We start from the raw sequence: 13,904 nt of genomic DNA on the forward strand, positions 1-13,904 counted from the left end.
TGCATTTTATTTTCTTGATCTGGGGTTGTGGGATGGTTTTATTGGGGTTGTAGATCGTTTGATTTGATTTTCAAGATTTATCTGGGATTTTTTCTGATGATTTTTGTCAAAATGTTGAAATCTTGGATTTTATTTGTGTTGTCTTAGTGTGCGTAATTTTAAGGTTTTTTGCAAATTGATTTTCGCTTATGCAAATTATTTTTCTTGATCTATGAATAGATCATTCTATTTTATCTCCAATCTTTTTTGCCTGTATATGTAAGTTATAGGTACTTATTAGAAAACTTTTGTTCATTAGTAATCTTTTGTACTTACGGATTTAGGTTTTGGGATTGTTTTGATTCATGTTATGTTTCAGCTTTTTAAGTTTCAATGCTATTCACAAATCTGATTACGATTTTCCCTTTGTTGTATTTTAGGTTGCAATCTGAATTGATGGCTCTTATGGTAAGGATTCGGAGAAATCTATACTTTTCTTTTCTATTTCTGTGAGAAAAATTCCTTCGACCTACAATGATTTACATTTATCTTTTAGATGAGTGGTGACTCTGGAATATCTGCATTTCCTGAAGAAGACAACATATTCTGCTGGAAAGGGACAATAAGTGGCAGCAAAGATACTGTATTTGAAGGAACAGAATACAAGCTCTCTCTTTCATTTCCTGCTGATTACCCTTTTAAACCACCAAAGGTCAAATTTGAGACTGGTTGCTTTCATCCCAATGTTGATGTGTATGGCAACATTTGCTTAGACATTCTTCAGGTAACAAATCCTGAATCCATTAACGGTCTCGTATTATAGTTGGTTTGGTTTTAACATCTTTACAACATTTGATCTGATTTGTGGAATACTGTGCCATTACAGGATAAGTGGTCATCTGCTTATGATGTGAGGACTATACTAATTTCAATTCAGAGTTTGCTTGGAGGTATAAAAACTAAGCAATTTGTTAGTTGCATTTTTCAATTTGATCTTATTTTATCTTAACCACTTTCTAATAATTTCCTGTTCTTGTTTTCCTTCTTGTTACCAGAGCCTAACATAAGCTCACCTCTGAACACTCAAGCTGCTGCTCTTTGGTGCAATCAAGAAGGTACAAGGGCTTCTTGTAAATTGAAATTATTAGTAAAACTTTGCAACTGTTTGTTAATAACATGTCCTTTTGCCTCTTTTTTTATTTCTTTCTGCAGAATACAGGAAGATGGTTGAGAAGCTATACAAGCCTAGTGTGTAGTAACTTAGTTGCTGGTTGCAGAATTGTTATTTTTTTTCTTCATATGGATGGAACAAATGTAGTTGAGATTGTTTAGTTGCTATTTCCTGTTGATTTTGGAGAATCCTCTCTTCATATGTATGAGAAAGAGGAAAGGGGTTGTGTACTATCTCTCACAAAAATATGAGAATATAGAGCACCATTTCTATTTTTTTTAAATCTGTTGAGTCTCAAATTCCTTAGTGATGTCAAAATTCTGAAACTCCGTCAATATGGGGAGAGGGGTTTGTACTGTTTATCCGAAAGCGCATGGTGGAGATGGAAGACAAACTATTATTTTCCCAGTGTCCGTTTATGAGTGTTGCTATTAGCAAATCTCTCTCAGTTTACAAAAAGTATATTGGGTGATTGTACGAAGAAACCTCTTTTTCTCTTCTGCATATAAAAGAAATCACTGTAAATTCCTTGGGTCTCTTCTATGAGACAATTGTCACCTTCGTTAACCAAGTAGCTCAAACCATGGGTTAAGCCAAGGTGCGACTTTCAATTTGTGGTGCATGTGCCAAGCACTTTCATTAATATGATAAACATAAATAAGCTTTTCCATAGGCCTCAGCAGTAGCTAGTGTGAGTTTTGGAATACCCTCCCTCTGTTTTCAATTCTAACTTATCACACGACATGTTGAGACCATGAGATTCAAAAGTCTTATTTAGTTTCTTAAACTGTGTCCAAATCAAAATCAGACAAACAAATACACTTATCTTTTTCTTCATACACCTTCAGTATCTGTGGGAATAATAAGCCAAGTAGAATTTGTTAATTCAACTTGATTGTATGGTGGTTAACCTCACAATAGCAGATGACTACGTTAATTTATATTTCCAATGTACAATACAGGAAGATACGTTCGGAAACATGAAATAATACAAAGCAATAATAGAGCAAAGGCATCTTTACAAACATTAATTATTGTCAGAAGTAAAGCTGAAACTATGATCAAATCTTTTAACATAAAGTACCAGTAAGATTTCCCTCAGCATAGGAATTCTATCATTAATCCTGACCTAAAACATAATCACTGGATATCTAAGGAGTTTAAAAACCATCAAACATGGAAGATTTGAACACAGCAGCCCAATGCTTTAACTGAAACTCTGTATGATGTCTCGGTAAACTTAGTTCTTAGAGGTAAGCTGTCTCAAGTTATACTTGGACAACTCCTTGAACTTTTCAACAACTCCAAGCAAGCACACAGTCTGCAAAATATGAAGAAAACAAATATCCAATGAGTGATTCTTCTTAAACATTTCAATCAGTAAGAGATAAGAACATATATATTGGACATCAAGGGTGTGCCCCCACCTTATTGGGTCAGATGTAAAGCCTCATACAACAAAAAAGTCATTAGCAAATAGTCTCACCAAGGATTTCTTTGAACTTACACCTGACTCCAATAAACTAAACCAAAATTGAGTCAAAAACTGCTGCACATTTGATTCTAGCCCTAAACATCAAAAGCCCTAAATTGTAGGGGTCTTCTAATGTGCTTCCTCCATCCCAATATTGTTGTCTCATTTTGTTTGAGCATAATGGACACAATGTGGTCTTAGGGGTTCAAGCCACAGAAACTGTCTCTTAAAGACATGCAACTTAAGATTCCGTAAAGTGAACTCAATGTGGTCCAGCCTTTCACCTAACTCATGCATGGCAGAAGCTTACTGCAATGGGTTTTTGTTTGGGCGCAACTATTAAGGTAAAAGTGAAGTTCCATTATATTCAAAAGTGGAAAAAAATTTGTAAATTACTATTGGAACAATCTAACAGGAACATCAAAATACTACAATTGAAAAGATTCTAGCAACTAAACCACAAAATCGAGTTAAATTGCGTCTTTTTATGCTATTTTGATATAAAAATGAATTCACTGAAGATATATGTACAATCAATTTTATCACTTTTAGAATCATTGTGAGTAGAACAAGGACAGTTTTTGCTCTTTTTGAGAATGTAAAGATGGCTCTTGCTGTAGTCTTCACACTGATATTTTATATCTGGATCAAATTCTGTCAAAAAAGCTCCAACCTTAACAAACAAATAGTGACAAAGGAGACAAGAATTTTGGAATTTTGGAGTGACAAAAAAACAGTTTTCAAATATTCTGAATCTTCTAGTACTGATGATGATGATGATGAAGATGAAGACAGCGACAATGGGAATGAGGCTATCTTGTTGACAGAAATCCTAATATAATCAAGATAATCTGAGGCGACAAAGGAGACTAGAATAAATAGTGACAAACTTGATACTACTTGTTAAACTGTACAAGGCTAACTTGTTGCAAGATTCTGTATATTCTCAAAATGTTATTGCCATTTCCGGCATTGCTAGCTTTCCATTATTTTATATTGATATATCCAATCATCTCCTATCAAAGATTCTTGATATGAATCAATCTTAGGATTTCTGATTTTGAACCTTGCTGATAGGTTCAGCATGTGTTACAGGATCGATGAACAGATTAACCACATAATGGGTGATATATAATGTTAGTGCTGTAATGTGAATTATACTGTTCTCTATTCACCACATAATGGGTGACATATAATGTTAGTGCTTTAATGTGAATTATACTGTTCTCTTCATCTGAAAGTGCTATGGTAATGCCTAAAGCAAAACAGTTTTCATTGAGGACTTCAATATAGGGTAGGACGATGGTTAGTATGCATTTCAGACACTGCAGAAATGATGCATCACATGGACCTCAGGAGGAGAATAAACTCTAGCTCCCAAGTACAACGCTAGATTACACGTAATGGAACTACACTCTCTTGGGGGATATACCGAGGAGTATAGATACTCTTTGACAGTTTCTTCCTCTGTTGCTCTTAGCTGACTAGTAGAGTATCTTTTGCATAATGCTTTGCATATCAACAAAAGAGAAGAGGGAAGTAGTAAAAATTCTGACCAATCTGGTGCACTCAGAACCTGAGTTATTTGTATGGCAGAGAAATGCAAAAAACAATAGGGAAGATTTATAAGCAATGATATGTACCTTGACTATTTGGACCACTATGTTTATCTCAGGGTTGCTAAGATCAACTTTGTGAGGTGAAGGAACTAATTTAGCCACAGTATCAATGATTTTCATCCTATTGATTCCTGTATTTGCTCGGGCTTCATAAAGCACTGCAAACTGTGAAATATATAGATTAGGCTAGAAGCTTGATTCATCCTGCCAAAAGTAACGAGTTGACTGCAACATAAATGTGGACCACATATTTCTCTCCTATTTTCACATCTCTGACACTTGAGTCAGCAGAAGTTACAGCTAATTATATTTCAGAAAAACATTGAAATCAGAAGTCCAATATCTAAAGACTAGCGGCCATCGTGTAGCTGAAAGATACTAGATCAATTAAGTGCAATGTATTCCAAATACATAACACATCCACAAAGGCAGTAATTTGTAGAGTTTCAATAACATTTCCAGGTATACGCATTAGACAGAAAGTTTCAATCACATGCCAAGAGAAAAACCTTCACAGTGAAATAATGGCCAGGAAGTATAAGTATGACCTTCTTCGGGGTGTCGCTTTCAGCAGGCAGATGTTTCATAATGAGAGGCTGTATTGCTTTACCAATTTCCTCCTCTGATGCATAACATGTTACTTCAACTGGTAACACTCTCAATATGAACCTGCTGAAGGCTATGACGTTCTTGAGTAACAGAGATTAAACAAAATAACCTCTATGGTATAAACTCAAAAAGTAAATATACTTATAGAACTATAGGAATAAAAGTTAAGCAAACAGATAAAAGAACCTTGATATATGTTTCTTTGTCAATGCAAGCGAGGACATCATATGTTGAACAATTTCCTTAGGGTTGGGATCTCCATCTTTCTTCCTCATGTGAACAAACACAACACCATTGCAACCTGAGTCAAGGTAGCTAAAACACCTCTGTTTGCAGAAAGAAAGCAACATGTTACAAAGATATCCCCTGATACAAGTAGGAAGAACTATATTGAATCAAACACTATGTTAACTGGCTCAGAGAGTTATATCTGCTAGAGTTGGTGTTTTAGATAAAATTAACTGAGTATGAACACAAAATCAGGGCAAAAGAGTCTTTTTTCTTTTTTGAGAAGCTAAATAAAAACTGCAGAAGATATATCAGCACTAAGATATTGCAGTTTTGCAGAAAAAGTTTTAGCACAACGGTATTCAGGCAGAGAGAACTTTACACCAGTAATAAGAGTGTGTCGACCACAAAATCAAAGGAGATGAAAAACATCCCAGACCCTTTCAGTCAGAGATTATAAAGACAAGACATTGCATTCCACTGTGCTCAAACAGAAATGGCCCTAATAAACATTTAACATGAACTATCAAGGATGAGCAGAAGACGACACAGATACACACATAAAGAAATTGAATAGCCATAGGTAATAGACTTACTTAGCATAGGGATTAAAGTTGTAGCTTACTTGAAACAATGCACTTACCTTGCTTTTGTCTCCCAATTCAGCAAGCTCAGCTTCAATTAGTTTATCAATAGATTTCTCCTCTGTCTTACCAAATGCAATATTTCCAGCTTCTGATGCTTCTCTTTTCACATATTGTTTTTTTGCAGGTGGCTCCCCAACTTCAATATCTTTCGGTTCATGAGTTGTCTCTAGCTCCTTCTTATTCTCAATATTTCCTTGCATTTGTACATCAGTAGAGATGTTATCCTTGTTTTCAGGCTCGGATTTACCAGTTTTTAAGCTGTCAATCTCATCATCAAGTTTCTCCTGGTGTTGCTCAATTTTTGAAATCTCCTCCTTAGTCTGGTGCTCATCATTCCCATTGTCACCGTGTTCATCTTCATCACCATCACTACTACTAGATGAATCAGAATATTTGAAAACAGTTTTTTTGTTTGCAGGTTTTTCTGATAATTCTCTCTGTCCTAATTTTAAATTTGTCCCCTGGACCAGCTCTTCATAAAACTGCACCAAGTTTTTTTAAAAAAAAAATAACGGGTCACATCTATACAGCCAACAGTAAACCAATCAAAAGAAAAAGAAAGTAAACTTTCTCTTTGTTTTAAGTCTTCTCCGCTAATGAACATCAGCCAACCTCCCACCAACGATAGATACTAGGTAACTATGTCTCCCAAGGATAGGACGGATGGGAAGAAATCGCCCAGTTTTTATGTGTAAGCTAGATTTGAACGTGAGACCTCATGGTTCTCAACCCACTTCATTGACCATTAGGCCACACCCTTGGGTGTCCAATTTCTTTTACGGTTATTAATTCTTATAACTGATGAACTTTCCAATTTGACATTCTTTAGATAACAGGAAGAGTATATGAATTCTCATGAACAAAAATGTCCAGTATACAAGTGTGATTTTAGACTCTTCCTAGGTTACTTTAAAAGCTTGTCCTTTCTAGTGATTTTAGACTCTTCCTAGGTTACTTTAAAAGCTTGTCCTTTCTAGTGTTCAGGCATTGAAACTCGTCTTACTAACAGGCATGGAACCTTTGTAACTTACTGAAGTCCAAGGAAGTAATCATCATTACACTGTAACTAACTTTGTCCAGTCTCTCTTACTCTAGATTAACAGTTGAGTCTGTACTTTGATCTGTCTGGGATAATTATAAGCTCACACCTGAGCACTCATTTGAAGACGTGCATGAAATAAAACTTGCTTGTTTGACCACGATGAGTTAAAAAACATGGACAAATACAACTTTACAGTGATGTGCATATTATAAACATTCACCGTGGGCCTTTTAGAAAGTTCAAGGTGATACTTCTTTTGGTCCAAAGTGACACTTATCTTATCTGTGAGGTCAGAAATATGGAATCAACTTTTACAAGAAATAAATTGAGCAAAAGGAAGAAAATACTACATGATATGGGAAAACCAGTTACATATCCTCATCCTTGATTTATTTGGGTAACATGTGGCATTTCTTTGCTTTCCTTTTGGAGCAACATGGCATATTACGTGATACTCACGATGTTGAGTCCATGATTGACTTTATTAGTTCTCTACACAACCTGTACGAACTTCTTTTCATGTTCTCTTAGTACATGACAACATACTCTTACGCTGATTTATAAACTACCTTACTTATCAAAAAATATGTGGTAGAGACAAAAAGTTAAAGAAATGGAAGAAGTTGGAACATTATGAAGTCAAAGATCCATCATAGAGCATAAGTAGAATTGCGAGAAATTGAAAAAATGATCCCTTATGTTTGGGTGTAGATTTGAAATAGTCTCTTACTGAGCAACTTTGGTCCTTAAGATTGTCAAATATTAACACTTTTAATCTCCATCAAATAATTAACAAACTTTGGTTGTTTGATTTAATGGGAACTATGACAACAAAGAATTAACTAGAAACACCTGTCCATCAAATCTCAAAATTGCAACACCAAAAAGAATGCACAAGATACCAGAGATATACCCAAAACAACACAACCCACACCTCAAAATTGCACCAGACACCAGAAGATAGACCAAAAATATCAGAAATTGAAAAAGAGAGAGAGAGAGGAGAACAAGAAAAAGACACCATCAAATATGAGTTCCCATTAAATTATATTTTCCCTGACAGTTCTAATTAAATTTAATGGAAAAGGTACGAATATACCCCTAAACTTAAATAAATGGTACAAATATACCCTACGTCATACTTTAGGTATAAATATACCCTTGCCATTAATGAAAAGATATATATATACCCCTACCCCTGAACTTTGATAAATGGTATAGATATACCCTCCGTCATACTTTAGGTACAAATATACCTTTGCCGCTAATGAAAAGGTACATATATACCCTTCTCACAAGCGGCAAGACACGTGTCACAATCTTGTTCATAATTTGCCCTGTTTTAATTTAATCTATCCCCACCCTACCTGAAAATAATTTTAGTTTAACCCACAAATCGATCCAAATAATAACCCAAACCCGACCCGGTCCAATAGAACCTTCAACACGCATCTCTATTCACGCATATTCATCCTCTCCTTCACTTCCTATTAGATCGGGTCGGATTTGAGTTATTATTTGGATCGGGTTATCGGTTAAATTAGAATTATTTTGGGATGGGGTTGGGATAAATTAAATTTAAAAAGACCAAATGAATAGAATTGTGACACATGTCCTGCCGTTAATGAGAAGGTGTATATGTATCTTTTCATTAATAGCAAGGGTATAATTGTAAATAAAGTATGACGGGGGATATATCCATACCATTTATCAAAATTCAGGGGTATATATGTACCTTTTCATTAACGACAAGGATATATTTGTACCTAAAGTATAACGGAGGGTAAATCTGTATCATATATCAAAGTTCAGGGGTATATTCGTACCTTTTCCATAAAATTAACAATCAAAGTTGTTAAATACTTGATAAAAACTGAAAATGGTTGGTCACTTCTAACAAACTTAAAGGACCAAAACTGCTCAGAGATATGTTTAAAAGACTACTTTAAATCTATCTCAAACATAAGGGGGGCTATCTTTGTCATTTTCTCATAAAATTGAGGAGACATGGAAAATTTCACACAATATCTAACTTGGACACTTGGATTTCCAGGTCCAACCTGATAACTTTGAAGGGTACGAAACTGAATATTGGATAATCATCAAGATTCAAGAACCACATATTCTATTATCCTTTAGACAGTGATAGAGCCAGATTTCTAACGAAGGGATTCAAATAATAGTGCAAGAATGCCAGACCTAGGACATAAAGCAATTTTTGAACCACCTTTAATTCATATAAACTTATCTTATGTCAAGGGGATTCAAAAATTTATATATATACAGAAAAAAAAAAAGAAGATGCTTCGTGAATCATGCTCTACTTTCACTGTATAAAAATTCCAATGAAGGGGGTTCAATTGAACCCTCTCTGCGAAATTTAGCTCCGACTGCTTCTAGAATCACTACCAATGGCAGCAAACAAGGTGATTCTTCTAGACATCACATTTTGGGCTTTGGCTTTTTGTAGTCCTAGCCCACAACCTTTTTTCACGGTAAAATACTAGCTTAAATGAATTTCTTTTTCTCTTCATTCTAAAATAGGGGATTAGTCATCTAAAGATCAAACTGTTACTTATTGCAAAGTCAGTGCTACAAAGAAGTGGAGAAGGACTATATTTAATGTGTAAAAGTAAATTTTGATCAAATATACAAACAAAAGAATGCCTTTATCAATCTAGTTACTTGTACTTTGTCCATAAAGGATGTCAGGGGCGGAGCCGGAGCCAAGTAGGGCAGAGGGGGTTCATCGAACCCTCTCCACTGGAAAATATACACTTTATATATGGTAAAAATTATTTTGATGTATATATAATATATGTTGAAAAGTTCGAGCCTGAGGGTCAGCTATGCAGAAGCAAAAGGGTGAGCACACAGCCTATTCTTGTAGCGTCTTGCATTTGAATTCTGGAATTATCTGTACTCTTTTGTTTGCATAAGGATTGACCATATGGTCCATAAAAGTCAGTTTCTTTTTTTTTTTTTTTTAAATATATCCATCAAGTCTTATGAGTTGAAAGATAATCATCTAACCCAAGAAGTTCCTTCCTGATGTACAGAAGTAATATTGGGATGACCCCTATCTTTTCTGCGTGTGTGCAGATAACATGATTTGACGTTTTTGTGTGTTTAATTCTGCATAGTTTGAACCCCTTAGTGAAAATCGTGGCTCGGCCACTGAATTTAAGGAGGTAAGTGTGATGTTCAATCAAGTAAAATACCAACTTCCAATATTCTAGTGAAGTCTAAAAGATATCTAATTCATTCCTGAACAACATAGAATCACCATATCTTAATTAACCCTCATAAGCAAAAGAAAGACTGGAATTGAAGGAAGTAAATAAAGTAATTAGCAAAGGCAGAAATGCACAGATACAAGTAGTAAAGGCACAATTATTTTGAAGATAAGTATAAAGAAGGCAAATTTACATACAGAGTCAATAACATTAACAGCTTCTTGAGAAGCTTGTCGTTCCCTTCCACCATCACAAGTGATATAGAAACCTTGTACTCCTGGACGTAAAGGGTATGCACCTTTCTTCACTGCCTTCTGTTTTATGCACAAAAATCACCAATTAACTTGCTAAAAATTACAGCATATTTACATCTATAGTTAGAGGAAAAAGAAAAGAGATTAAGAGGCTAACATTGTTTGGACGATAACGTTGTCTATTCTTCGTTTTGTTGCCATTTTTTGGCTTTGATTTGTTGTCTGTAGCCATTGAACAACAGTGTGGCTGCAGGGGAAAAGAGGGGACTTGAGAGAGAAATTATCAAACTGAAAGGTATTTTAAAAAAAAAAAAAAATATTTAGGGAGGAAACCGGCTCATAGCCCGAACTCAAGCCCATCAGAAGATTAAGGCCCAATTAATGTTTGGACCTGAATTTAGCCCATCAGAAAGATGAAGGCCCAATTAATGATTTGAACCAAAGTTTATCCCAAAAAACATGTTCTTTAGACTTTTAATATAGGTTGAGTTAGCGCAAAACCTGTAATGAGCTCAACAGCAGGTTGAATTAATCACCAATCGCAATATAACAGGTCGAGGGACAGGATTTAGTTTCAGTTAACTAAGCTTCGAAGGTTAGGATTGATCTTCAATTGCAGAGATGGATATAACCACCAACAGCCTAGCTATAGGGCTAACTATAACTTTGGTATTTTCAAATTACCTTCTCCCGCCTCTCTTTCCTCTTTTCTTTCTCAGATCCTCTTTCTCTCAGATCTCTTTTCTCTTCCTTTTTGCATGTTCTTCTATCTTCATTGAAGTCGAATAGATAGTTTCTTATATATCAATAGGGAATAATAGTAAAGTGGTTTTTTATCTTGGAGACTTAATAACTGCTAAAGTCTTGAATAAGGATAAAATTATCTTGAAACTCACTTTGGGAAACATGTTCCTATAATACGGTCAAAAATGATTTCTATAGCTTTGCTAAATAAATCTACAGTGAAAATGTTGTGTGAATCTGATAAGATGATATGGACACAAAATAATCTTTGTGGAAAAAAGCTATTGTAATCAACAACTTTTTGTACTCAATGACTTTTGTAATCAGAGATTTTTTATACTTAATATTTTTAATGTTATTAAGGAAGAATCATCTACTTCTTCTTAGGTGATTGAGTCTATTTCTTTATGGCATGCTAGTTTAGGACATGTTAATTTATCTTTCATAAAGAATATGCATTCACTTAATTTAATATCTGTCCTAGACTCTAATAATATCTATAAGTGTGGAATATGTGTTGAAGTTAAAATTATTAAAAGATCACGTTTTTCAGTTAAATATGAAAACTGAATTATTTTCTTCGATTCACACTGATTTGGGTAATTTAAAACAAACTATGACTAGAGATGGTAAAAGATATTATGTCACTTTTATTGATGATTACTCTATATTCACTAAGTTGTATTTACTTAGAAATAAAGATGATGTATTTGATGTTTTTATTTCTTATAAAACTGAAGTTGAAAATTATCTTAGTAGAAAATTCAAAAGAATAAATTTGATAGAGGTGGCAAATATTTATCTTTAAATGCTTTTTGTGAAAAAAAAAATTATTTATAAAGTAACTCCGTCTTATTCACCTCAATCTAATGGAGTAGTTGAAAGAAAAATAAAACATTGATAGAAATGATAGTCTTTGTTAATTAGCTGTAATGCACCTGATAATTTATAATGTGGAGCTATTTTATCTGCATGTCTCTTACAAAATCGAATTCGTCATAAAAAACTTGGTAGAACCCTTATGAATTGTGAAAAGGTTATATACCTAATTGAAATATTTAAAAGTATGGGTGTGTCTTGCTAAAGTTCTTTTGCCAGAACCTAAAAAGAGAAAAATAGGTCTTAAAACTGTTGATTGCATGTTTATTAGATATGTTGAACATAGTGTTGCATATAGACTTCCTGTTTTGAAAAATGATGTATTTGATAGTAATATTATTATTGAGACAAAGAATACTGAATTCTTTGAAAATATTTTTTCACTATGTCATAAAATCTCTCATACATTTGTTGAAAGAGAAAATGAATCCACCTCTAATACTGAGGAACTGAGAAGGAATAAAAGGCCGAAAAAAATGTTTTTCTTAAGAAAATGATTTCAAACCTTTCTTACTGATAATGAACTAGTAAACTATTTTGAAGTTATATCTTCTTTTGATGCTAAACTTTGAAAAGAGACAATAAAAATTGAAATTGATTATAGTATGAAAAATAATACATGAGTTTTAACTGATTTATCTCCTGGTGCAAAACCTATTAGTTGTAAATGAATTTTCAAAAAAAAACTTAATCTAAATTGATCTATAGATAAATATAAAGCTTGGTTAGTAGCTAAAGGATTTTCTCAAAAATAAAATATTAATTATTCTAATACATTTGCGCTAGTGACAAAAATTTCTTTTGTTCGAATGTTAATTGCCCCGGCATTGATTCATAAGTTTTTTATCTATCAAATGAAAGTAAAAATAGCTTTCTTAAATGGTGATTTAAAAAAAAAAATTATATGATTTAACTTGAAGAACGTGTCATTTCTAGACAAGAAAATAAAATTCACAAATTAATTAAATCTCTTTGTGGGCTTAAATAAGCTTTTAAATTGTGGCATGAAAAATTTTATTAGGTCTTAATAAAAGATGATTTTTCTTTCGTTGAAGTGGATAAATGTGCTTATACTAAAGTGGTAGATGATGATTATGTGATAATTTACTTATATGTTAATGACATGCTTATATTTTGTACAAATTTAAATAATGCGCAACGTACCAAATTATTTTTGTCTACTATGTTTGATATGAAAGATCCGGGTGAAGTAAATATGATATTGGAAGTTAAAGTTATACGGAGTGATGATGGTATAGTGTTTTCACAAGAACATTACGTTGAAAGACTTCTTAAAAAGTTTGAATGTTGGGAGGTAACTCTTGTAGTCACTCCATATGATGCTAGCTCTAGATTGAAAAAGAATAATGGTGATCCAGTTACTTAATTTAAGTATGCACAAATTATTAAAATTTTGATATATTTAATAAATTTTACTAGACCTTATATAGTCTATGTCATGTGTAGACTGAGTAGATATACTCATAATCCCAATAAAGAATATTGGTCTGCATTAGTGAGACTGATGAGATATCAAAGGAACCATGAATTATGGTGTCTTGTATAGTGAATTTTCTTCAACTTTAGAAGGAAATTCTGATGCAAACTAGATATTAAATTCAGAAGAGATGAAATCTACTAGTGGTTTTGTGTTCACCTTAGGTGACAATGAAGTATCATGAAAATCAGCTAAGTGTCACGACCCAAATCAAGATCTGACCATGACGGATATCTCAAGTCCAACGAGGATCGGAGACCACCTCTACACCTAACCATACAGAACACAATGTCCCCAACATCGGATGAATTTTAAACATATAACAAGATAGCATAAGATTAATTCCAGAAATTTAAAACATGTCTATAATCGATCACCGATAATCGACTAAACACAATTAACCAACATCACCACCCAAGTTCACAGTAATCTAACAAAGATTTTTAAGCAAAATCAAAATCAATAAAGTGTTAGGACATGCCTCCGACTCTGACAATGATAATGATAATGTAAACTCTTTATTC

At 33.6% G+C, this 13,904-nt stretch overlaps 2 protein-coding genes across 4 annotated transcripts; one reads left to right on the plus strand and one right to left on the minus strand.

Annotated features, from left to right (window-relative positions):
• Positions 1-419: 419 nt before the first annotated feature.
• Positions 420-1,433, plus strand: LOC107848582 (ubiquitin-conjugating enzyme E2 20-like; the record flags this gene model as incomplete). Its single annotated transcript, XM_047398803.1, is given in 5 exon segments — positions 420-447; positions 536-763; positions 866-929; positions 1,035-1,094; positions 1,192-1,433. Coding segments are annotated over 5 exon segments (424 nt in total), but the record flags the coding sequence as incomplete, so codon positions are not given.
• A 686-nt stretch (positions 1,434-2,119) lies between these two features.
• LOC107847770 (THUMP domain-containing protein 1 homolog) lies at positions 2,120-10,574 on the minus strand. 3 transcript variants are annotated; one of them, XM_016692252.2, is made up of 7 exons: positions 10,417-10,574; positions 10,203-10,319; positions 5,724-6,209; positions 5,039-5,178; positions 4,792-4,912; positions 4,268-4,408; positions 2,120-2,471 (listed from the first exon to the last, which is right to left on the minus strand). In XM_016692252.2, exons 1-7 carry the CDS (start codon positions 10,489-10,491, stop codon positions 2,391-2,393), a joined length of 1,161 nt encoding a protein of 386 aa, XP_016547738.2. In that variant the 5' UTR covers positions 10,492-10,574; the 3' UTR covers positions 2,120-2,390. The 3 variants fall into 3 exon arrangements, with proteins under 3 accessions (XP_016547738.2, XP_016547737.2, XP_016547739.2); XM_016692251.2 differs by having other exon boundaries at positions 4,753-4,912; positions 10,417-10,573; XM_016692253.2 differs by lacking the exon at positions 4,268-4,408 and having other exon boundaries at positions 10,417-10,573.
• Between the last annotated feature and the right edge of the window lie 3,330 nt (positions 10,575-13,904).

This window comes from Capsicum annuum, chromosome 11, assembly GCF_002878395.1.
Source record: "Capsicum annuum cultivar UCD-10X-F1 chromosome 11, UCD10Xv1.1, whole genome shotgun sequence".
In the NCBI taxonomy this organism is placed as follows: Eukaryota; Viridiplantae; Streptophyta; class Magnoliopsida; order Solanales; family Solanaceae; genus Capsicum; species Capsicum annuum.